Source organism: Heterodontus francisci, chromosome 18 (genome assembly GCF_036365525.1).
Source record: "Heterodontus francisci isolate sHetFra1 chromosome 18, sHetFra1.hap1, whole genome shotgun sequence".
NCBI classification, from domain to species: domain Eukaryota; kingdom Metazoa; phylum Chordata; class Chondrichthyes; order Heterodontiformes; family Heterodontidae; genus Heterodontus; species Heterodontus francisci.
In genome coordinates, this window is record NC_090388.1 from 6644505 (window position 1) to 6671002 (window position 26498).

General features: G+C 46.1%; 1 protein-coding gene across 6 annotated transcripts in view; it reads right to left on the reverse strand.

Moving 5' to 3' along the window:
• LOC137379412 (EF-hand calcium-binding domain-containing protein 6-like) overlaps positions 1-26498 on the reverse strand; it is a 120074-nt gene that overhangs the window by 16862 nt on the left and 76714 nt on the right. For all 6 annotated transcript variants that reach the window (XM_068050188.1, XM_068050187.1, XM_068050185.1 and 3 more), the window contains 5 exons: positions 24867-24985; positions 19484-19590; positions 13168-13233; positions 7291-7373; positions 1560-1673 (listed from right to left, as the gene is read on the reverse strand). In XM_068050188.1, coding sequence (XP_067906289.1) covers positions 1560-1673; positions 7291-7373; positions 13168-13233; positions 19484-19590; positions 24867-24985 — 489 coding nt within the window. The remainder of the gene's footprint in view (positions 1-1559; positions 1674-7290; positions 7374-13167; positions 13234-19483; positions 19591-24866; positions 24986-26498) is intronic.

The window sequence follows — 26498 nt, forward strand, 5'->3', positions numbered from 1 at the left end:
AGTCAGGAGTGTGATGGAATACTCTCCACTTACCTGGATGGGTGCAGCTCCAACAACACTCAAGAAACTCGACACCATCCAGGACAAAGCGACCCGCTTGATCTGCACCCCATCTACCACCTTAACCATTCGCTTTCTCCACCACTGGTGCACAGTGGCAGCAGTGTGTACCATATACAGGATGCATTGTAGCAACTCACCAAGGATTATTCAACAGCACATTTCAAACCCATGACCTCTAAGACCTAGAAGAACAAAGGCAGCAAGAATATGGGACCACCACCTGCAAGTTTAGCTCCAATTCATACACCATCTTGACTTGAACATACATCAGCCATTCCTTCATTGTCACTGGGTCAAAATCCTGGAAATCCCTCACTAACAGCACTGTGGGAGCACCTTTGCTACACAGACTGCAGTGGTTCAAGAAGGCCACCACCTTCACAAGGGCGATTGGAGATGGGCAATAAATGTTGGCCTTTTCTGTGATGCCCACATCCTGAGAATGGACAAAAAAACCTTGCAAAGAAAGGTGGTGCAATGGTTAGCACCGCAGCCTCACAGCTCCAGGGACCTGGGTTCGATTCTGGGTACTGTCTGTGCGGAGTTTGCAAGTTCTCCCTGTGACCGCGTGGGTTTTTGCCGGGTGCTCCGGTTTCCTCCCACAGCCAAAGACTTGGTGATAGGTAAATTGGCTGTTGTAAATTGCCCCTAGTGTAGGTAGGTGGTAGGGAATATAGGATTACTGTAGGGTTAGAATAAATGGGTGGTTGTTGGTCGGCACAGACTTGGTGGGCCGAAAGGGCCTGTTTCAGTGCTGTATCTCAAAATAAAAAAATAAACTCCCAATACAAATATATGTGGAGCAGAGAGGCTTCGGAATTACATGGGAATTCTATCAGTTTCCTGTCATAACTTTGGCAGAGACCAATAAAATTCCCAAGGGAAGTTATAGTCCATCGTTGCAGTATAACTCCCATCTCCCATCAGAATGGTGCCAATGCTCCATAAAATGGAAACCCTTTTCCTGATGCCACCTCTTTAGCTATGTGTTGTTCTCCCCAAATTTTCCTATGCAATGGAAGGGCACCCCATTTGCCTGGGGCAAGTGTGCACAGGCGCTACCTGTGGTACATCTTTGGCATTTGTCTGCCACCCCCCACTTCCCCATAGCCAGCTGCCCATGTTGAGGGTGGGGAAGGGAATTGTTGCCCAGCTGACCACCCCTCACCTTAACCCTGACCTCATCAATGCTCTGATCCGCACTCAAACACAGGGGCCAATCCAACATGTTATACTCTGATTTTAAATTCCACAGCCCAAGATGAATGTCTTCCTCAATATTCTTGCAATGCCACAAAACACACAGCGAATAATGACACTCCCCAATGGCAGCAGGTAATCAGAAAGCCAACCATTCCATTGATAAATTGTAAACCTCCTTTATAGACTATACCTCACAGCATAAATCAGTCTAAACGGACATAACAATAAGGAGCAAAGCAAGAGTACTGATCCCCTCCAAATATCAGATCATGCATGCTTATTGCAGAAATTACCTGGGACTTAACCTCTGCATCATCTTGTGGAACAGGCTCAGATTTGATCTGCTTTGCAGTTTTCCCAGAAATGCTACATAATCCACATACCCATCCTTTCTTCTTAAATTCAATCTGAATGAAGGATAGAATTACAGTTAGTGGTCAATTATTACTTACACAATGATTCGATGACAGAAAACGGAAAATGTATATTTGGTGTTATTTCATTCCACCCTAACAGATACAGGATTCTAGAATGTTCCAGCACAGAAATAGGCCATTGGGCCCATCAGGTCTGTGCTAGGACTTTTCTCCAACCATGTACAACCTCACCGGCATTGAACTAGCAAAGGATAAATATGAAGTAGGCATATCCCCAATGTTCACAATACACAATCCTCAATATTCCCCAGCCCCCAGTATACCAATGCTCAGTATACCCAAGACTCAATATCTCTAATGCTCAGTGTACCCAGACCTCAGTATACACAACACTCAATATATCCAACCCTGAGTATACTCAATGCTCAGTATACACAATGCTCAATTTCCCCAACACTCAATATCCCCACCGTTCATAATCCCCAACGCTCAGTACATCCAACCCCCAGTATACCCAATTCCCAGTATACCCAACCCTCTGTGTACCCAACCCTCAGTATACCAAACCCTTTGTGTACCCAACCCTCTGTGTACCCAACACTCAGTGTACCCAACACTCACTGTACTCAACACTCAGTATACACAACCAATGCAGCAATCAACACGGGCTTTTCAATTATAACTTACAACAACAATTGGCATTTATATAGCGCATTTAACTTAGTAAAGCATCAAAGGCTCTGCACAGGAGCACTTATCAAATAAAATTTGACACAAAGTGACATAGGGAGATAGCAGACAGATGGCCAAAAGTTTGGTCGAAATGGTAGTTTTAAGGAGTGTCCTCTAAGAGGAAACAGAGGTAGAGAGGCAGAGAGGTTTAAAGAGGGAATTCTAGAGCTTAGCACCCAGGCAGCTGAAGGCACGGCCTCCAATGGTGGAGCGATTAAAATCAGGGATGCGCAAGAGGCCAAAATTGGAGCAGCCCAGGTATCTTGGAGGGTTGTGGGGCTGGAGGAGATTACAGAGATAGGGAGGAGAGAGGCCATGGAGGGATTTGAAAACGAGGATGAGAATTTTAAAATTGAGGCGTTGCTTAACTGGGAGTTAATGTAAGTCAGTGAGCACAGGGGTGACAGGTGAACCAGGACTTGGTGCAAGTTAGGATATGGGCAGCAGAGTTTTGGATGAGATCAAGTTTATTGGAGAAGTAAAAGGAAGGCTGGCCAGGGGAGCTTTTCAGCCTGGTCAGAAACATGTCTGGGAGTGATCTTATCATGGGAATGGAAAAGTCAGATCCAGAATATCACACAAAATAAATTGCAAGAGTTGGAAAGGGTATCACAGGTTCACACTGTAAAAGGAAGTCCTTCTTCACACAAAGAATGATCTAGTCATGGATTGGACTCCTAGATAAAGTGTTGGAGTTGTAAACCCTGGAAGGTTAGGTCCAGTAGCACTGTGGAGGTGTTACATGTTTTATCACAGGTTTCTATTGTACTCTGTATAATAGATGGATTTACATCTCATTGAGCATCAATCCTCTTCAGACAGATCATCCTCTGGGCAACGGTCTAAATGATTCTAGGAGGGAGATCAGAGATATTTGTTCTACTGAGCTTTGAACTTCACTCTACCTCATTGGCCAACACATCTCTTCTCCTGTGTGAGCTGTCGGTTCCTTCGGAGGCCTGCCTGTGTTTTCTGAGTCCTTACAAAAGCTGCTATATAATGTTTTGCTGGCTGGGAATTTTTTATTCCTCTCCTGAAGGCGCTGACTCCATCAGCTTCCCAGCACCCCACCAGAGTGCCCTTCCTTCCTATGTGAGCTTTGAGAATTTGAGCGTACGAGGTTATTAATAGACCATGAAAGCCAACAGGTTACAGAGATAGGGAGGGGGTGAGGCCATGGAGGGATTTGAAAACAAGGATGAGAATTTTAAATATGAGGCGTTGCAGAACCTGGAGCGATTGTAGGTCAGTGACCACAGGGGGTGATGAGTGAACGGGACATGGTGCAAGTTAGGTCCAACCCCGCCACAAATCCTGTTTCCAAGCTGTCGATTCCATCCCTCTCCCTGGCAACTGTCTGAGCGTATTGTAGCCAAATTTATGAATGATACAAAGCAGGTTGTGAGGAGGAGACAAAGAGTCCACAAAGGGATATAAATCGGTTAAGTGAGTGAGCAGATATTTGGCAGATGGAGTATAATGTGGGAAAATGTGAGGTTGTCCCCTTTGGTGGACTCCTAGAATAGAAAAGCAGAATATTATTTAAATAGAAAGAGACTGCAGAATGCTGATCTGGGTGTCCTCGTACATGAAACACAAAAAGTTAGCATGCAGGTACAGCAAGTAATTAGAAAGGCAAATGGAATGTTGGCTTTTATTGCAAAGGGGATGGAGTATAAAAGTATGGCAGTCTTGCTACAACTGTACAGGGTATTAATGAGACCACACCTAGAGTACTACATACAGTATTGGATTCCTTACTTAAGGGGGGATATACTTGCATTGGAAGCAGTTCAGAGAGAATTCACTGATTCCTGGGATGAAGAGGTTGTCTTATGAGGAAAGGTTGAACAGGTTGGGTCTATACTCATTGGAATTTTGAAACATATAAGATTCTGAGGGGGCTTGATAGGGTAGATGCTGATAGGATGTTTCGCCTCGTGGGGGAAACTAGAATTAGAGGGCAAAGTTTCAAAATAAGGGGTCTCCCATTTAAGACGGAGATGAGGATCATTCTCTCAGAGGATCACTAATCTTTGGAATTCTCTTCTCCCGAGAGCAGTGGAAGCTGGGTCATTGAATATGTTCAAGGCTGAATTAGACAGATTTTTGATCTACAGGGGAGTCAAGGCTCATGGAGGGGCAGGCAGGAAAGTGGAGTGAAGGCCACAATCAGATCAGCCGTGATCTTATTGAATGGTCGAGCAGGTTCGAGGGGCCGAATGGCCTATTTCTGCTCCTATTTCTTATGTTCTTAGGCAACCTTGGTGTCATATTTGATCCGAGATGAGCTTCCAACCACATTTCTGCACCATCGCTAAGTCTGCCTATTTTCACTTCTGTAACAACACCTGACTCCGCCCCTGCCTCAGCTCCTCTGCTGCTGAAACCCTCATTCTTGCCTTCTTTGCCTCTGGACTCGACTATTCCAATGCACTCTTGGCCGGCCTCCCATATTCTACCCTCTGTTAACTTGAGGTCATCCAAAACTCTGCTGCCCATGTCTTAACTTGCACCAAATCCTGTTCATCCACCACCACAGTGCTCGCTGACCTACATTAGCTCCCAATTAAGCAATGCCTCAATTTTAAAATCCCATCCTTGTTTTCAAATCCCTCCCTGGTCTCACCCCTCCCTATCTCTGTAATCTCCTCCAGCCTTACAAGCCCCTGAAATATCTACACGTTTCTAATTCTGGTCTCTTGAGAATCTTATGATTTTAATCGCTTCAAGATTGGTGACCATGCCTTCAGCTGCATGGACCCTAAGATCTGGAATTCCCTCTCTAAACCTCTCCGCCTCCCTACCTTGCCTCCTTTAAGATGCTCCTTAAAACCTACCTCTTTCACCAAACTTTTGGTCATCTACTCTAATATCTCCTTATGTGGCTCAGACTCAAATTTTGTTTAATAACGCTCCTGTACAGCGCCTTGGGATGTTTCATTATGTTCAAGGCGCTATATAAATACAAATTGTTGTTGAACACTGGCAGCAGAGTTACGCCTCTCAGACAACATGATTGACACGACACAGGTTTTCAATTCCAGCACAGAGATTTTCCCGCCGAGGGGATGTTCAATTTCAGTGAGACTAAGCTGCAAACAGGTCGTGCTCATCTCAAAAGGTGACACTGTTAGCACTTCTGAAAAGCTGCGTCCGCACAAAATCGATTTGTTCTCTCTCGATCTCTGGTCACAGCTGCCGCAAAAACTTCAGCTGCAGAAATTCTCTGAAGCAAAGAGACAGAGACTATTTATCATAAGGTGTAAGGATAATCACCCATGGCAACCTGGACAGTTCAACATGATCATCACCTACTGCTGCTACATAACACAAGAATGATGAGGGAGGATCATTCAGCTTTGGAATTTGACAGTCGAGTCATCAACCTAAAACGTTAACTCTGTTTTCCTCTCCGCAGATGCTGCCTGACCTGCTGAGTATTTCCAGCATTTTTTGTTCTTGCCCTCAGTGGGTAGCTTTTGTCTCCAAGGATCCATTCCTGAAGGCATCCAGGAGGGTGGAACAGCTCGAGCACCTGGGACTGCTTGAAAATGTAGACCTCATGACAGCTTCCCGGTGAGCACGCACAAGACCTAATTACGGTGTTCACAGACAAGTTATACATTGAGGGAGTGGAATCTCTTCCTGTTGATGAAGGCTGTTGGGTGGTGTTCCGGAGCCTTGATGACCACATGTGTGCAGTTGATGCCACCCTGCACCTGGGGGAATCCAGCGATTGTCCCGAACCCACTGGACCTCTCAGTTTGAGAGTTGGGATCTGTGCAGAAGCGGGCATAGTCTCCTGTCCGATGACCTTGTTGATGCACCAATGGGCCGCTGACTGTGAGATCCCATACGTGTCCCCAGTGGATCCCTGGAATAACCTACAGCGTCACTGGCATTGGATTTCCACCAGGTCCCCTGGGGCACAGTCCTGCATCATAGCGCACAGATCAGTGACAGCCTCCCTGGAGAGGCGAAGTCTTCGTTGGCACTGCCTTTCAGACATCTGCAGGTAGTTTAACCTGGACCAATAGACCCTCTCTGGAGGGTAGCTTCTTTTGCATGGAGGATGCTGCTGCTTTCCCCTCTGCGCCGTTCTCTACCTTCTGGAGGCTAATGCTGACCCTCCTGTGCACTCACAGGTCATTGCAGTACCTCTGCCGATGCCTGAACCTCCCTCCCGTTCTGCTGCACCTCTTCTTCAATGGGATCCCCAAAGCCTGGATGAATGAGGCCCATGGTAAGTGGCCTCACCTTACGTTAAAGGCCTTCACTGCCAACAGCCCCACACTTATCACCTCTGACGAGGTTGCACTTTCCCGTTTCCCCCTCGAATGACATGCCCAGAGTGTTGGCACCTTTGCCCCCACTCCTCAGTCGATTCCCAATGCCTCTTTCTCCATCTTTCCTGGCAGTTGATGCTTCCTCTCCCAATGGCCTCCTTTTGTAACCAGAAATGAACTCCTGCCTCCATGTCGCCTCCTTCAACTAGACGAGGCTCTGAAGCCCCATGATTCCAGAACGGCATTCATAAAATTTAAAACTGAGAATAAAATATCTGTCAATAAGCCTCTTAACTACCTTAATTGTCTGCCTGTCATGTCAATGTCTGCTCTCTGCCCTCCACGTTTGGTGGCATTAATAAAATCAGGATGGGACGTCACGACCTCAGACTTGCGGTCCAATGTCTCCTGTCCTAATATTATGGAACCACCCCTTCCCCCAGCACTTCTGTTTCTGTCTCCAAGCACCACATAAAATGCAGCCCCAAGTCCCTGGAGTGGGACTTGAACCCACATCATTCAGATGCAGAAATAAGACTGCTCGTCACTGAGCCACTGCAGTAATATCACAGAGCAACATCTTCCATCAGAGGGATAAAGTAGCAACAGTTAAGGTTTGTCAGTACCTGGATAAGAGATGCTCCAAATCCATTGCAAACATTGAAATTTTTAGATCAACCAGTGCATGCCGAAATGCTGTCTTGCTCATCTGAAATGTAAAATAAAACTTTGGACAGCTCGTTATTTTAAACCCTATGAAAAAAAAATGAATACACATTTGAAGCAGAGGGCTTTGGGGAGAGAGCAGACCAGTGGGATTCGTTTGGGAGTGATCAGGGCTATGGGGAGAGAGTGGGCCAGTGGGATTAATTTGGGATTGATACAGGATGATGGGGAGAGAGTGGGCCAGTGGGATTAATTTGGGATTGATACAGGATGATGGGGAGAGAGTGGGCCAGTGGGATTAATTTGGGATTGATACAGAACTATGGGGAGAGAGTGGGCCAGTGGGATTAATTTGGGATTGATACAGGATGATGGGGAGAGAGTGGGCCAGTGGGATTAATTTGGGATTGATACAGAACTATGGGGAGAGAGTGGGCCAGTGGGATTAATTTGGGATTGATACAGGATGATGGGGAGAGAGTGGGCCAGTGGGATTAATTTGGGATTGATACAGGATGATGGGGAGAGAGTGGGCCAGTGGGATTAATTTGGGATTGATACAGAACTATGGGGAGAGAGTGGGCCAGTGGGATTAATTTGGGATTGATACAGGATGATGGGGAGAGAGTGGGCCAGTGGGATTAATTTGGGATTGATACAGGATGATGGGGAGAGAGTGGGCCAGTGGGATTAATTTGGGATTGATACAGGATGATGGGGAGAGAGTGGGCCAGTGGGATTAATTTGGGATTGATACAGGATGATGGGGAGAGAGTGGGCCAGTGGGATTAATTTGGGATTGATACAGAACTATGGGGAGAGAGTGGGCCAGTGGGATTAATTTGGGATTGATACAGGATGATGGGGAGAGAGTGGGCCAGTGGGATTAATTTGGGATTGATACAGGATGATGGGGAGAGAGTGGGCCAGTGGGATTAATTTGGGATTGATACAGAACTATGGGGAGAGAGTGGGCCAGTGGGATTAATTTGGGATTGATACAGGATGATGGGGAGAGAGTGGACCAGTGGGATTAATTTGGGATTGATACAGGATGATGGGGAGAGAGTGGGCCAGTGGGATTAATTTGGGATTGATACAGGACTATGGGGAGAGAGTGGGCCAGTGGGATTAATTTGGGATTGATACAGGACTATGGGGAGAGAGTGGGCCAGTGGGATTAATTTGGAATTGATACAGGATGATGGGGAGAGAGTGGGCCAGTGGGATTAATTTGGGATTGATACAGGATGATGGGGAGAGAGTGGGCCAGTGGGATTAATTTGGGATTGATACAGGATGATGGGGAGAGAGTGGGCCAGTGGGATTAATTTGGGATTGATACAGGACTATGGGGAGAGAGTGGGCCAGTGGGATTAATTTGGGATTGATACAGGATGATGGGGAGAGAGTGGGCCAGTGGGATTAATTTGGGATTGATACAGGACTACGGGGAGAGAGTGGGCCAGTGGGATTAATTTGGGATTGATACAGGATGATGGGGAGAGAGTGGGCCAGTGGGATTAATTTGGGATTGATACAGGATGATGGGGAGAGAGTGGGCCAGTGGGATTAATTTGGGATTGATACAGGACTATGGGGAGAGAGTGGGCCAGTGGGATTAATTTGGAATTGATACAGGACTACGGGGAGAGAGTGGGCCAGTGGGATTAATTTGGGATTGATACAGGATGATGGGGAGAGAGTGGGCCAGTGGGATTAATTTGGAATTGATACAGGACTATGGGGAGAGGGTGGGCCAGTGGGATTAATTTGGGATTGATACAGGATGATGGGGAGTAAGTGGGCCAGTGGGATTAATTTGGAATTGATACAGGACTATGGGGAGAGAGTGGGCCAGTGGGATTAATTTGGGATTGATACAGGACTATGGGGAGAGAGTGGGCCAGTGGGATTAATTTGGAATTGATACAGGACTATGGGGAGAGAGTGGGCCAGTGGGATTAATTTGGAATTGATACAGGACTATGGGGAGAGAGTGGGCCAGTGGGATTAATTTGGGATTGATACAGGACTATGGGGAGAGAGTGGGCCAGTGGGATTAATTTGGAATTGATACAGGACTATGGGGAGAGAGTGGGCCAGTGGGATTAATTTGGAATTGATACAGGACGATGGGGAGAGAGTGGGCCAGTGGGATTAATTTGGGATTGATACAGGACTATGGGGAGAGAGTGGGCCAGTGGGATTAATTTGGGATTGATACAGGATGATGGGGAGAGAGTGGGCCAGTGGGATTAATTTGGAATTGATACAGGACTATGGGGAGAGAGTGGGCCAGTGGGATTAATTTGGGATTGATACAGGATGATGGGGAGAGAGTGGGCCAGTGGGATTAATTTGGGATTGATACAGGATGATGGGGAGAGAGTGGGCCAGTGGGATTAATTTGGGATTGATACAGGACTACGGGGAGAGAGTGGGCCAGTGGGATTAATTTGGGATTGATACAGGATGATGGGGAGAGAGTGGGCCAGTGGGATTAATTTGGGATTGATACAGGATGATGGGGAGAGAGTGGGCCAGTGGGATTAATTTGGGATTGATACAGGACTATGGGGAGAGAGTGGGCCAGTGGGATTAATTTGGGATTGATACAGGACGATGGGGAGAGAGTGGGCCAGTGGGATTAATTTGGGATTGATACAGGACTATGGGGATTGAGTGGGCCAGTGGGATTAATTTGGGATTGATACAGAACTATGGGGAGAGAGTGGGCCAGTGGGATTAATTTGGGATTGATACAGGACTATGGGGAGAGAGTGGGCCAGTGGGATTAATTTGGGATTGATACAGGACTATGGGGAGAGAGTGGGCCAGTGGGATTAATTTGGGATTGATACAGGATGATGGGGAGAGAGTGGGCCAGTGGGATTAATTTGGGATTGATACAGGACTATGGGGAGAGAATGGGGCAGTGGGATTAGTTTGGGATATATATAGGAGTATGGGGAGAGTATGGTGTGATGTCTTTGGGACGTGAGTGAGGTTTACTATAAAGCATGAGGCAAAGACAGAGAGACAATGGTGAGTGTAACTGGAGATTTTCCAGTAGCTGAGTGAGGAGTCGCTCTATAATTATGAAGAAAGTGATATAGTTCTTGCTTCCGTGACTTGTTCTCAACTGTAGCTGTACGTATCATTTTTTTCAAGGTTTGCAACTTCACCATTAGCTCTTGGCCAACGGGGTGTGATTTTCCTATGAGTGAACCCTAAGTAGTTTGCAAATTTACTGAACTCATCACTGTTGAATGGGGGCCCGTTGTCACTTCTTACTGTTTGAGGGATTACAAACAAGGTGAAGATCAGGTCAAACTTTGGGATGATGGCTTTCATTGAAGTTGACATAACTCATTCCACGATTGGGAACTTGCTGCAGTCGTCAGTGTCAACAAGTAGATGTTTACCTGTGGGCAAATCTATGAAATCGACACTGACTTCAAATCCATCCTCCTGGAGGTAGTTTGGACTTCTTAAGAGGATCATGAAGATTTGACATTATGGTTGCGTGACAGGACAAACGCTGACTGACTTTGTACTCTACCATGCGGTCAATTCCAGTCAAGCAATCAGCAGACAGTTTGTTTTTGTTATGCAAAGGAATCATGTGCAATCTGTTGCTGTGTGTCACATTCTCCAGATATGACACAGAATAGAGCATTCACTGCAGTGTCTTCGAATGAGACTGGGGTTTCAAAAGTCACTAGGACTTTCAGCAGTTTGTTACTGTTGTAAAGGAAAGTTTTTGTATTCCCTGGTTTGCAGAGAATGGAGCAATCGTGAAATTTGTTGAATGTTTTGTCTCCCATGACATTGACAGATGCTGCAGTGTCTATGAGAGCATCTACATCCAAGCAGCCAATGGTCACTGTCACACGTGGCTGTTTGCAGTGTCTGAGAGAGAGATCAAAAGTATGTGCAGGGTCATCTGCCTCTACTTTAGCTACATTCTGTTGCCTTTTTTGCTGTGGTGTGCATACGTGGCACTCTTCTGTTGGTATTGGTCTTAGTAGTTGATTTTGCTGATGAGCTACAAACACAAGCAAAGTACTTGGGTTTTCCACAGGCTTTACACTGTTTACCAATGGCAGGACACTCTGTCCAGTGTGGGTAAGCACCACCACAGTGAAAACATTCTTTGGATAATTCACAGATCTGTTTGTGAGACAGCGATTGTTGCTTTACAGGTATTTTCCTGGAACACGAGCAATGAATAGTGTTCACAGGAGTTGAAGTTGGAGTGTGGTAGTTACTGTTAGCAGCCTCAACTTCAGTACCTCTGGACTCTGAGAGCGATAGTAATCTTGCTAACTCCAGCAGCTCTGACAGCTTTCTGTCTTTCTCAAGTGCCTTTCAGCATAGTTGACTGGAGAGACAGCCTTCAATAATTTGTGTTTTGATTTCCTGTTCGACATGTTTAGCATCACTGAAGTCACATTTGATTTCCAGTTGCCTGATTCATGTGCAATATTGGTCAATTGTCGCATTTTCTTCTTGCATACTGAAACGTCAAAGGCATTTTGGCCAGTGTGGGGATATATATGATGCCTCTGAATGTACATCAAAATGTGGTAGGTTAGGCACAGACAATTCCATACTGATCAACAATGCAGTGATAAAGATCCGGGATTGCATTCCTTTCAGAGGAAACTTCGCTGCAGTGATCCAAGCTTATATATTTTTTGGATTGGATGGTTATTTTGGAGAGATCAATATTTGAGTATACACTGTACAAGCTTCCTGTGTGTAACTCTAACCATTTCCAACTTAAAATGCTGTCTGTGAAAGTAGACAAAAACCTTCCCAAATTTTCATACCTGAAAGCAATGTTTCTGTTTATTTCCATCCTTTGCTGATCATTGTGATGTCTTAGGGCCTTGAGTGAGCTTTAGCTGAGTTAAGTGTAAGGTATGAGGCCAAGACAGAGAGAGACAAAGACAGCAGCAGCTGAACATAAAGGCTTCTCGTTTTATTCTGTCTTTGCTAGCATGTGTGTTCTACAGCAGCCTCTATAGTACACATTGCACAATGTAATTGCAAGTTCAAAACACTACAACACTGCAAGTGGGGCAATGTTATTAGTTTGGGGATTCATACAGGACTATAGGGAAAGAGCTGTACTGTGGGATTAATTTGGGATTGGTACAGGACCATGGAGAGTGAGCAGGGCATTACGATTAGTTTGGGATTAAAACAAGACTATCAGGAGAGAGAGCGGAGAAGTGAATTTAATGCTCTTTGTGTAATTATCACATATTTCAGTTAATAAATGCCAAGCTTCTATCACAGAAACATATATTAATTTCATAAAATCTTACAGTACAGAAGGAGGTCATTCAGCCTATCGTATCTGTGCTGGTTCTATCAAAGAGCTATCCAATTAGTCCCACTCCCCTATTCTTTCACCGAAGCCTTGGAAATGTTTCCTCTTCAAGTATTGATCCAATTCCCTCTTAAAAGTTATATCTGCTTTCAATATCTTTTCAGGCATTGTATTCCAGATCACAACAACTTGCTGTGCAAAACACATTTCCCTCCGCTTCTTTTGTCAATTACCTTAAATTGTGTGTCTTGTGGAAATTTTTTTCCCCTATCTGCTTAATATAAACCCTTTATATCCTAAAGATTCCTGTAAAAATTCCTTAACGGAATTCACTGATGCACCTGTTGCTAAGATACATCAAGGTGGAACTTAAAAGGTAATTTTATTCTCTCCTGTGCTCCCAGTGCGGAGTCTCACACTCTGGGAGTCCATATTAGACAATGAAGGAAGAGTTAAAGAGGAAAACACTTCCTTTAATGGATCAGCTACTTACCAAACCATTGGTCTCTTTGTCATACTTGGCAAACTCATGGAGGATGAACTCGCAGGCCTCCTCCATCTAGAACAAATGGAAAATAATCTTAGGTAAATATTGTAGTCCATCCCTGTCTCAGCTCATCTGCTGCTGAAACCGTCGTCTGTGCCTTTGTTACTTCTGGACTTGAGTATTCCAATGCTCCCCTGGCCAGCCTCCCATCTTCCAATATCCAGAAACTTGCACTCATCCAAAACGCAGTTGCCTGCATCCTAACTCGCGCCAAGACCCACACATCTATCACCCCTGCCTTTGCCAACCTGCAATGGCTCTCAGTTCAGTAATACCACAGTTTTATAATTTTTATAATAGCAAGAAATGCTGGAAACACTCAGCAGGTCTGGTAGCATCTGTGGAAAGAGAAGCAGAGTTAACGTTTCAGGTCAGTGACCCTTCTTCAGAACTGACCTGAAACGTTAACTCTGCTTCTCTCTCCACAGATGCTGCCAGACCTGCTGAGTATTTCCAGCATTTCTTGTTTTTATTTCAGATTTCCCGCATCCGCAGTATTTTGCTTTTATTTATAACTTTTATCCCTGTTTTCAAATTCCTCCATGACTCCCCCCTCCCTACCTCTGTGACCTCCTCCAGCCTTTCAACTCTCCAAAATATCTGCACTCTTCCTTCTCTGGCTTCTGGCCTATCCCACACTTCATACTTCTTTTCCCCAAATACATACTTTATTCATAAAAATCTCAAAAATAATTACAAACCCAGTTGCAATTTAACATTCCAGAAAGTGCAAAAGAAATCAGTTTCCTTCAGTACAGAACGTGAGTTGCCTCACAACCCTTCTATTCCATTTTACATGCAATGTACATTTGCATTTCACAGCAAAACCATATTTTAGTGCATACAGCCTGAGGGGTTTTACACTGGTTCCAGCCCCTCGGTTCACTAAGGCGGGAGGACCTTACAGTGGTCTTTCCCCATTGAGTCTCTGCCCCAAGCTTTAGTGCGTCCCTCAGCACGTAGTCCTGGACCTTGGAATGTGCCAGTCTGCAACACGGTCGTGGACAAATCTTTGCGCTGGAAGACCAGCAAGTTTCAGGTTGACCAAAGAGCGTCTCTCACCGAGTTGATGGTCCTCCAGCAGCAGTTGATGTTTGTCTCGGTGTGCGTCCCTGGGAACAGCCTGTAGAGCACAGACTCCTGTGTTACAGAGCTGCTCGGGATGAACCTCGACAAAAACCACTGCATCTCTTTCCACAACTGCTTTGCAAAGGCGCATTCCAGAAGGAGGTGGGCAACTGTCTCTTCCCCACCACAGCCACCTCGAGGGCAGCGTGCGGAGACCATGAGATTCCGGGCATGCAGGAAGGATCTGACGGGGAGGGCCCTTCTCACCACCAGCCAAGCTACAGCCTCATCTTGGTGCTTGTTTGAAAGTTCTGCTGGTGAGGCATTCCGCCAAATGACTTTGGCAGTCTGCTCGGGGAACCATCCGACAGGATCCAACATCTCCTTTTCCCGTAGGGCTTTGAGGACATTCCGTGCAGACCACTGCCTGATAGACTGGTGGTCAAAGGTGTTTTTCTGCACAAACTTTTCCACGAAGGATAGGTGGTACGGCACGGTCCAACTGAATGGAGCGTTCCGTGGCAATGTGACTAGGCCCATCCTTCGTGACACTGGGGACAGATAGAACCTCAGCACGTAGTGACACTTGGTGTTTGTGTCCTGGGGCTCTATGCATTGCTTGATGCAGCCGCACACAAAGGTGGCCATCAGGATGAGGGCGACATTGGGTACGTTTTTCCCCCCTTTATCCAGAGGTTTGAACATCGTGTGCCTCCGGACACGCTCCATTTTTGATCTCGAGATAAAGTGAAAGATGGCTCGGGTGACCGCCACGGCACAGGAGTGGGGTATGGCTCAGACCTGCGCCACGTACAATAACAATGTGAGCATCTCGCACCTGATGACCAGGTTCTTACCGGCAATGGAGGGTGAACGCTGCTCCCACATGCTCAGTTTATGTTTTACCATGGCTATACCTTCCTTCCAGCTTTTGACGCACGCCCAGTCCCCTCTGAACCATATCCCCAGCACCTTCAGGTAGTCTGACCTGATGGTGAAGGGGACAAAGGATCGGTCGGCCCAGCTCCCGATGAACTAGCCGCAATTTACTTTGGCTCCCGAGGCCAGTTCAAACTGGTCACAGATGCTCATCAGTCTGCGAATGGACAGCGGATCCGAGCAGAAGACGGCGACGTCGTCCATGTACAGGGAGGTTTTAACCTGAGTGCCTCCGCTGCCTGGGATCGTCACCCTTCTTATGCTCGCATCCTTCCTAATGGACTCAACAAAGGGTTCAATACAGCAAACAAACAAACCGGGGAGAGAGGACAGCCCTGTCTGACTCCAGAATTGATCGGGAAATTCATTGATTCCCACCCATTGATTGACACTGCGCGACTGATGTTTGTGTCCAGCAGTTTGATCCAAATGCGGATTCCCTCCCCAAACCCCATTTTGGAAAGCACATCCATCATGCATGTGTGCGATATCCTGTCAAAAGCCTTCTCCTGGTCCAGGCTGATGAGGCAGGTGTCCACCCTCCTGTCCTGTACATAGGCGATCATATCCCTGAGTAGCATGAGACAATCAGAGATCTTCCTGCCGGGTACAGTACAGGTCTGGTCAGGTTGAATCACCTACTCCAGAGCAGACTTGACCCGATTGGCGATGACTTTAGACAGAATTTTGTAGTCTACATTAAGCAGTCAGATGGGCCGCCAATTTCTGATTTCTGCCCTCTCCCCCTTCTGCTTATAGATGACGGTGATGATGCCTTTCCTCATGGATTCTGACATGCTGCCGGTCGGAAGCATACTCTCATATACTTCCAGCAGGTCCGGGCTGATCCAGTCCCACAGAGTCGAATACAACTCAACCAGTAAGCTGTCACTTCCGGGAGTTTTACTCGTCTCGAAGGACCTGACGGCATTTGTCAGCTCGTCCAGAGTTAGCGGTTTGTCCAGACTCTCCCATGTACTGTCATCTAAGACCTCCATGATAGATGACAGGAAAGACTGGGAGGCCGTGCAGTCAGTGGGCTTCACGTCATACAGCCCGGCATAAAAGGATTTGCTAATCTTTAGTATGTCAGACTGCGATGACGTTACCGAGCTGTTCTCTTCCTTCAGGCTGCTGATCACAGAGCTGTGTACCTTTTGGAAGACGAAACGTGAGCACATCTCATCCTGCTCAATGGAGCAGACTCTGGACTGGAAGGAGATCTTGGAGGCTTCCGTGGCAAAGAGCGAGGCCTGCTGGCTCTTCACCTCTTGGAGATCCCCCAACATTAGATGTGCTTTCAGGGCGCTAAACTCGGGAATTCCCTCCTCAAAGCTCGGGAATTCCCTTCTCAAAGCTCACTCTGTTTACCTCTCTCCTCCTTTAGGTCATTCCTTAAAACCTACCTCTTTGACCAAACGTTTGGTCATCTGCCCTAATATCTTACATGGCTCAGTGTCAAATTAAGTTTGATAATGCTCCTGTGAAACGTCTTGGGACATGAAGCACATTGTGGCAAATTAGATCTGACACACTGATTACCTTCTATTAGCTGGTGTGGTAGATAAAAGGAGGCACTGCACTGTAGGACAAACCCACAGCAAGACAGATGATGTACGCACCAAGGGTCAAACACAGGACATGGTATGTTTCGTCCAGGGTTCCTTAATCTGGACATGTTCTGTGACTACGCTAATGCTGCCTGGATAGATTTTATGAATTAGTTTATAATAAATTAGTTTCTGCTGTTGAATTCCTGATATGCATTCTCTATGAGTGAGTGCACATTTGTAAAAGCTGCCTGCAGTGTCAATCCACAGCCAAGAACACAGCTGGGCTCTGCAATGAAGTGGATTGCAACTCCTTGAAGGAGAAAATCACTCTCCATTCACCACAGGATCCACCTCTCAACATCAATGCAAAAAAGAAAAGATTTATGAGAATGGTTCCAGAGACGAGGGACTTGGATAGATTGGCGAAGCTGAGGTTGTTCTCCTTCGCGAAGAGGCTGAGAGGAGATTTGATCGAGGTGTTCAAAATCATGAGGGGTCTGGATAGAGGAGGTAATGAGAAACTGTTCCCATTGGTCGAAGGGTTGAGAACCAGAGGACACCAATTTAAGGTGATTGGCAAAAGAAGCATTGGCGACATGAAGAGAAACCTTTTATGCAGTGAGTGGTTAGGATCTGGAATGCGCTGTCTGAGAGTGTGGTGGAGGTAGAGTCAATCAGGGCTTTGAAAAGGGAATTGGATAATTATCTGAGGAGAAGAAAAATTGCAGGGCTACAAGGAAAAGGTGGGGAAGTGGGACTAGTTAAATTGCTGCTGCAGAGAGCCTGCACAGTCTTGATGGGCTGAATGGCCTCCTTCTGTGCTGTAACCAATTGATGATTCCATGTGTCAGCTGTGGCTCAGTGGGTAGCATTCTTGTCTCCGTGCTTGAAAGTTGTGGGTTCACGTCTCACTCTTGAGTCCCTATCCAGACTGAGGGAGTGTTGGAGGTGATGCCCAGGCCATGTCTGCCCTCTGCGGCAGATGTAAAGATACCATAACACTAGTTCCAGGAAGAACAGGGGAGCTCTCCCTGTGTCCTGAACCAATATTTATCTCTCGACAAACATCACCAAAAATCAGATTCTCTATTTGAATTCTTATCACATTGCTGAAAACAGAGACATTTGTCGAAGTTTTTCGTCTTGCATTCATCAGGACAATTCGCAAGAATACCAATGTAAAGGAAAGCAACAAATTTATATTGTATGAGAAGAGAGTGCTAATTGGTTGGCAAGTGAACTCTGATTGGTAGAATCATTGCCATAGTGAATCCACTAGTTTATGGTGACTGACTGTTAACTGTCAGGCTTTGTTTGAAATTTAAACCAGGCAGCTTGACTCTGATTGGTTCAGAGGCAACTTGCCAACCAATCAGCACTCTCTTCTCATACAGTATAAATTTGTTGCTTTCCCTTACATTGGTATTCTTGTGAATTGTCCTGATGAGTGCAAGATGAAAAGCTTTGACAAATGTTTCAGTTTTCAGCAATACTCAAGTACTGTACTACCAAACGACTATTCTTACCACATTGTTGTCTGTGGGAGCTTGCTGTGTGCAAGTTGATTACTGCATTGTGGGGGAGGTGGGTGTGAAATGCTGATTGGTGGTGGAGTGAATCAGGCAGCCAAGTAACTATCACCCAGTTGGCACTAACTCGCCCAAGACAAGTTTCAGTCCTGTGTCTTTTCTTTCCGAACAAGAGCATCCGAATCCTGGAATGAACTTGCACTGAATTAACTGACCTTGAACAAAACCACAAATGGCCACAAAACGTAAAACGTTTTCAAACAAAGGTTTTTGCGTCACAGCGGAGAATACATCAGCTTCGCAGCTGCAAATAATGACACTCCGGGTGAAAATGCTGAGATTTTAAGTGAACAGCTTGCGAGCAATTCATTTGCAAGCTGACATTCTTGTTACAGTGCAGCACTCAAAGTTACTGGCTGGGTGTAATCGGAGAAAAACAGTTCAAATTTAGAAAAATGCCACACTCAGAAAATAAATAAAAGTGAGACAGGTCTGCACAGAGATTGTCAGCAATTCACTTCACCTGAATAAGCTTCAATATTCTGACAAGTTCATCCTTCAGGACAAGTTGAGTTTGTCTCTCTCCGTAGGTCCATCCTTTTTCACTCATTCGTGGGATGTGGGCGTCACTGGCAAGGCCAGCATTTATTGTCCATCCCTAATTGCCCTTGAGTAGGTGGGCCATCATCTTGGACTACAGCAGTCTGTGTGGTGAAGGTGCTTTCACAGTGCTGTTAGGGAGAAAGTTCTGGAATTTTGAACCAGCTGAAGGGCTGTAACCCTCAGGGATATGAAGCAAGAGCTGGAGGGTGGGATTAAACTGGTTTGCTCTTTCTTGGGCATTATTGACACAATGGGCCTGAATGGCCTCCTCCTGTACTGTAAATCCTTCCATGTTTAGCCGGGACCCAAGTTGGGCTTATTTGGCACTGGCATGTGCCAGAAATGTTTAAAATATCTGACCCTGCCCTGGCCCCAGATAAAACCTAATATAAAAGGAAAATACTGCAGATGCCGTATCCCAGACAAAGCCTCCCAAGCCAAACCACATGTGTGAAAATCAGGCCCCAGTTTCCAACGAAGCTCGTACTATTTTAAGCAGTTGACGAAATAGTGAGAGGCCTTTTCTTATTGGTCAGTGATGGTCAGTTTCCAGTATTCTATGTCACCTACCTTATCTTTAAGTATCTTAATAATGTCTTCACTGGAATCAGCAGCACTATTTGATGGGTTGTGTCTATATTTAGCTGTTGGTGACCTTGCTGAATCTTCATTTGAATCTGAAAGAGATTTACAATCATCCTGATAGAGCCTGTGCCTTGGAATTACAACTGCCTTCATAATTCAAACTAAGTTTTCCATGGCTGTTTTCCACATTCTGAGTAAAAGTTCTCATTGTTCCCCAGACAGATTTTACCTTCGCTGTAACTCGGCATCAAATACTATCCCAATTATCCAGGAGCCTTCCTGCCCCAGTCTAACATTTCCCAGAGCTGCTCTCCCATTTCTAGCGTCCCCAGAGACCCGCGTCAGCCTCATCACTGCCTCGTCGAAAACCTGCCAACCCGATTCACACATTCTTAACCACCTGCCACAATACAGACCCTTGCTAACCCTAAATTTCCAGACCCACTCGAAATTATCTTCCTCAGACTCTGGATGTAAAATATCTGCCCACCCTCCTCCCAGTCTGAATGTCTTTCATTGCTGATATGTACAGTCTTACCTCACCAATCATTCCCAATCCCAGGCTTAAATCTTTTATTCTCCTCCATTAGGCTGTTAGATCTGTGCCTCTCCCTGATCCCAATCCCACTCTAATGCTGGAATTTTACGCCCCCTGTGGGAGTGGGCTGAGGGGTGGGGGGGGGGGGGTTGGTCATAAAATTGTATGGGAGGTGGGTGGGGGGCTTCCGTTCCCGTCGCCTTTCCGGCCCGCTGCAGTTTTACAAGTGCTGGGAGAGGTGACAAATGGCTCACCCACCCCAGGCCAATTGAGGGCCTTAATTGCTACTTAAGGGCCTCCCTCTGCCGCGGCTGGTATATTACCAGCGACGGGCGGGCACTTTGTCAGCTGTGAAAGCCGCCCAGTAATGCCAGGCGGCCTCCTTGCAGGCCCAAGTGGGGGAGGCCCTCCTGGTCGGGCAGCCTGTGCCCCACGGAGGGACCCCCAGCAGGTCCTGCTGCCTCCACAAGTGCACCTACCACCACCTTCCCGATTGACCCCCACCCCACTCCTCGCCGGGGCCCAGCCGATTGTCCCCAGCAAGGCCCAAAACTCCACTTACCTTTATTAGCGCCAGCATCCATGATCCTCTGAAAGCAGGGTGCAGGCCCAGCAGTGGCCACTGCTCCCACCGGTGCTGCTGGGACTGAGGAGCTGTCAGCCCCCTGATTGGCTGGTAGCTCCTGAAGGGGCGAAAGTCCCACATGTGGCCAATAAAGGACCGGGCCATGTAAAATCTCTGCGTAGCTCCCACGCCCGGCGAAGGCGGGCTTGCCCCTGACCTTTAAGCCGGTGAGCAACGCCTCTGCCCCGATGTAAAATTCCAGCCTGATGTTATACCCATTCATTCCACCCCATGGCACCACATCTTAACCCTGACCTTATCCTTGTCTCGCTCCAATAATTTCTCTCCATGATATTTCCCCCGTAACATTTTGATGTAAAATAACTTATTGCTTGTATTTTGATGCCTTGTGTCTATGCTTGCTAACAATTTTAAAAATCCCAAATGTGCAAAGCTGGAAATGGCAAGCGATATAATCTGACATTGTAACCATCATCTGAGTGAACATTAGTCTGGAACTCATTCCCTACAAAAGGCATGTAGATGGATGTTAATTGGAATTTTCAAGACTGAGATTGATCGATTTTTTTTGAGAATTGCGAACAAGGGACATGGAGCAAAAGCAGGTTAATGGAGTTGAGGTACAGAACCAACCACGAACAAATTGATTGACGGAACAGGTTTGAGGGGCTAAATGGCCCCTCCTGTTCCTATACACATAAAATCAATGTATTTTTTATTTATTATTATTTACCAGTCCAGCACTGAGATTGTCCACCTTGTGTCCCCAAGACTTGGTCCATCTTCACAGATCTCAAATCAGCTTTGAGATAACAAAAACCCACATTCATTTCATTATCATATCCAGACTCAAGTTTTCCAACGAACGCCCTTCTGGCTTCCCAGTTCCCATTCACATTGCACACTACAGAGGAACATAAAGACAGGAGGAGGCCACTCAGCCCCTCATGCTTGTTCTATCACTCAATTAGATCATGACTGATTTTCACCTTAACTCCATTTACCTGCCCTGGTTCCATAAACCTTGCTATTAAAAACCTATTCATCTCAGCTTTGAAATTTTCAATTGACTCCCAGCTTCAGCAGCTTTTTGTTGGGAGGGAATTCCAAATTTCCACTCCCCTATCATCCAATCCTTGCTGACCTGCAGCAACCCCTGTCCTTCAGTGCATTGTTTTCAACTCTGTCCTCAGCCTTGCCTCTCTGGACATTCTCCATCTTCTCCAGGCTCTACTTTCGGCTCAACCCTCCGCCCTTCTTACTCTGATCTACTTTCCCATCCCTCCACTCTATCATCAGTGGTTGCGCCTTCAGCCATCTCATTCTCTGGAATTCTCTTCCTAACCCAGCCCCCCGGCCCCACCCTACTACATCTCTGTCCAACCTTCAAAAAGCCTCCTTAAAACCTGCCTCTTCGGTAACAAGTTTGAACAATTCCCCCTCCGATTTCACTTCTTCTAGTGTCAGAACCCCATGTGTGAAATGCTTGGGGAGTTTTGCCTAGCAGCTGAGCACACTAAATAGGGATAGGAAGGATCTCAGCAGCTAAACCCCAACCCTAACACAGTTTGCAGTAATGACAGACTGTGCGAGGGCCACATCAAAACTTTTACCTATTGGTGGAAGGATTAGAGAGGAATTGAGGAGTAATTTTCTCACCCAGAGGGTGGTAGGGGTTTGGGGTGTTAGAGGCAGAAACTCTCATCGCATTTAAGAAATACTTGGATATGCACTCAAGTGCTGTAACCTACATTAGAATTAGAATTAGAATATTACAGCGCAGTACAGGCCCTTCGGCCCTCGATGTTGCGCCGATCATCTGACCTACACTATTCCATTTACATCCATATGTCTATCCAATGACCACTTAAATGCCCTTAAAGTTGGCGAGTCTACTACTGTTGCAGGCAGGGCGTTCCACGCCCCTACTACTCTCTGCGTAAAGAAACTACCTCTGACATCTGTCCTATATCTTTCACCCCTCAACTTAAAGCTATGTCCCCTCGTGTTTGCCATCCTCATCCGAGGAAAAAGACTCTCACTATCCACCCTATCTAACCCTCTGATTATCTTGTATGTCTCTATTAAGTCACCTCTCCTCCTCCTTCTCTCTAACGAAAACAACCCCAAGTCCCTCAGCCTTTCCTCGTAAGACCTTCCTTCCATACCAGGCAACATCCTAGTAAATCTCCTCTGCACCCTTTCCAAAGCTTCGACATCCTTCCTATAATGCGGTGACCAGAACTGCACGCAATACTCCAGGTGCGGCCTCACCAGAGTTTTGTACAGCTGCATCATGACCCCGTGGCTCTGAAACTCGATCCCCCTACTAATAAAGGCTAACACACCATATGCCTTCTTAACAGCCCTATTAACCTGGGTAGCAACTTTCAGGGATTTATGTACCTGGATACCAAGATCTCTCTGCTCATCTACACTACCAAGAATCTTCCCATTAGCCCAGTACTCTGCATTGCTGTTACTCCTTCCAAAGTGAATCACCTCACACTTCTCCGCATTAAACTCCATTTGCCATCTCTCAGCCCAGCTCTGCAGCCTATCTATGTCCCTCTGTACCCTACAACACCCTTCGACACTATCCACAACTCCACCGACCTTCGTGTCATCCGCAAATTTACTAACCCACCCTTCTACACCCTCATCCAGGTCGTTTATAAAAATGACAAACAGCAGTGGCCCCAAAACAGAACCTTGCGGTACACCACTAGTAACTAAACTCCAGGATGAACATTTGCCATCAACCACCACCCTCTGTCTTCTTTCAGCTAGCCAATTTCTGATCCAAAGCTCTAAATCACCTTCAACCCCATACTTCCGTATTTTCTGCAATAGCCTACCGTGGGGAACCTTATCAAACGCCTTACTGAAATCCATATACACCACATCCACGGCTTTACCCTCATCCACCTGTTTGGTCACCTTCTCGAAAAACTCAATAAGGTTTGTGAGGCACGACCTACCTTTCACAAAACCGTGCTGACTATCGCAAATGAACTTATTCTTTTCAAGATGATTATAAATCCTGTCTCTTATAACCTTTTCCAACATTTTACCCACAACCGAAGTAAGGCTCACAGGTCTATAATTACCAGGGCTGTCTCTACTCCCCTTCTTGAACAAGGGGACAACATTTGCTATCCTCCAGTCCTCCGGCACTACTCCTGTCGACAATGACGACATAAAGATCAACAACAACGGCTCTGCAATCTCCTCCCTGGCTTCCCAGAGAATCCTAGGATAAATCCCATCTGGCCCAGGGGACTTATCTATTTTCACTCTTTCCAAAATTGCTAACACCTCCTCCTTGTGAATCTCAATCCCATCTAGCCTAGTAGGCTGTATCTCAGTAATCTCCTCGGCAACATTTTCTTTCTCTACTGTAAATACTGACGAAAAATATTCATTTAACGCTTCCCCTATCTCCTCTGATTCCACACACAACTTCCCACTACTATCCTTGATTGGCCCTGTTCTAACTCTTATCATTCTTTTATTCCTGATATACCTATAGAAAGCCTTAGGGTTTTCTTTGATCCTATCCGCCAATGACTTCTCGTGTCCTCTCCTTGCTCTTCTTAGCCCTCCCTTTAGATCCTTCCTGGCTAGCTTGTAACTCTCAAGCGCCCTAACTGAGCCTTCACGTCTCATCCTAACATAAGCCGCCCTCTTCCTCTTGACAAGCGCTTCAACTTCTTGAGTAAACCACGGCTCCCTCGCTCGACAACTTCCTCCCTGCCTGACAGGTACATACTTATCAAGGACACGCATTAGCTGCTCCTTGAATAAGCTCCACATTTCGTTTGTGCCCATCCCCTGCAGTTTCCTTCCCCATCCTACACATCCTAAATCTTGCCTAATCGCGTCATAATTTCCTTTCCCCCAGCTATAATTCTTGCCCTGCGGTATATACCTGTCCCTGCCCATCGCTAAGGTAAACCTAACCGAATTGTGATCACTATCGCCAAAGTGCTCACCTACATCTAAATCGAACACCTGGCCGGGTTCATTACCCAGTACCAAATCCAATGTGGCATCGCCCCTGGTTGGCCTGTCTACATACTGTGTCAGAAAACCCTCCTGCACACACTGGACAAAAACAGACCCATCTAAAGTACATGACTACAGAGGAAGAGCTGGAAAGTGGGATTAGGCTGGATAGCTCTTTTCCGGCTGGCACAGACACAATGGGTTGAATGGCCTCATATTTCTATGATTCTAATTACCTATTCTACACATTGTGACGAGATCCATTGATCCACAATGAACAGATTGTTGGCAATTTATTCCAAGTTCATTTAAAAGCTGCGCGGTTGGGATTTCCAATTTTCTTTCCTTACTGATCCTGCAAAAAAAAAACAGCAAAGTTAGAAAGAAGAATAAATCTGTCTGGAACACAAAGTATTGGAATGTTTGGTGGTGGAAGTGTTTTTGAGAACTTTTTTGTTTAAAGATGCACCATTTATATCATAGCGAAATGTAATCATAACTCAACCTCAGGATGTCTCAAATCACTTTACAGCCAATGAAAGAATTTTGAAGTGCAGTCACCACTGTAACGTAGAATATGCTGCAGCCAATTTGTGCACAGCAAACTCCCATAAATAGCGCTATGACCAGGCAATATGCTTTAGCGATGTTGGTTGAGGGATAAATCGTGGCCCAGGAAGAACTCTCCTGCTCTTCTTAAAAGAGTGTTATGGGATTACCTGAGAGGGCAGATGGGGCCTCTGTTTAACATCTCATCCAAAAGACAACAGTGTAGCACTCCCACAGTACTGCACTGGGAGTGTCAGCCTAGATTTTGTGCCTCTGGAATGGAACTTAAATCCACAACCTTCTGACTCAGAGGCAAGAGTGCTGCCCACTGAGAGAAGCAGAATTATTTCGGATATAAGCATTTAAAATGCAAGAGGCTCATGATTAAAACTGAGCAGGCCAAAAAACATTCAGGGAGGCAGAAAATAAATATTTTTACAAAAGATGAAAGCAAGTACAGGAAATGAATGAACACAACAGCAAATCGATACTTTCTTCAAGATACTTTGCCTAACTCCTGGACTCACTCACAGAATAAAAGAGACAGCCTTGTGCAGTAATGATTAAAATCTGCACTGTCAGCTTGGCTTAGATCAAAATACATATTCATAATTTAGGAGTATTGCTACAGCTGATTTGTTATTACTGAAACAGCACCGAAAATGCAATCTGCTGCCACAGACAATTTTTTGACAGAAGAGATGTTTCTTAATTCCCGGCAGGTGATTGCTCTTTCTTTAGTTCAGCACACATGTAGATTCAAGTCCCACTCCAGAGGTTTGATCATGTAATCCAGGCTAACACTCATGTTGTTGTGCTGAGGGACTGCTGCACAGCCGGAGGTGCTGCCTTTCAGCTGAAACGTTGAACCAAGATCCCGTCTGCCCTCTCAGGTGGATGCAGACATGCCCCCACCCCCCACAAATACTCCCTACAGACACCCCCACACTCCCCACAAACACTCCCCATAGACACTCCCCCATCCCCTAGACACTCGCATAGACAGTCCCCCATGCCCCACAAACCGGTATGTCCTGTACACAAAAAGCAGGAAGACTCCAACCCGAGCAATTACTGCCCCATCAGCCTACTTTCGATTGCCAGCAAAGTGATGGAAGGGATCGTCGACAGGGCTATCAAGCAGCACTTGCTTAGCAATAACCTGCTCACTGATGCTTAGTTTGGGTTCCGCCACGGCCACTCAGCTCCTGACCTCATTACAGGCTTTGTCCAAACATGGAGAAAAGAGCTGAACTCCAGAGGTGAGGGGAGAGTGACAGCCCTTGACATCAAGGCAGCATTTGACCGAGTATGGCATC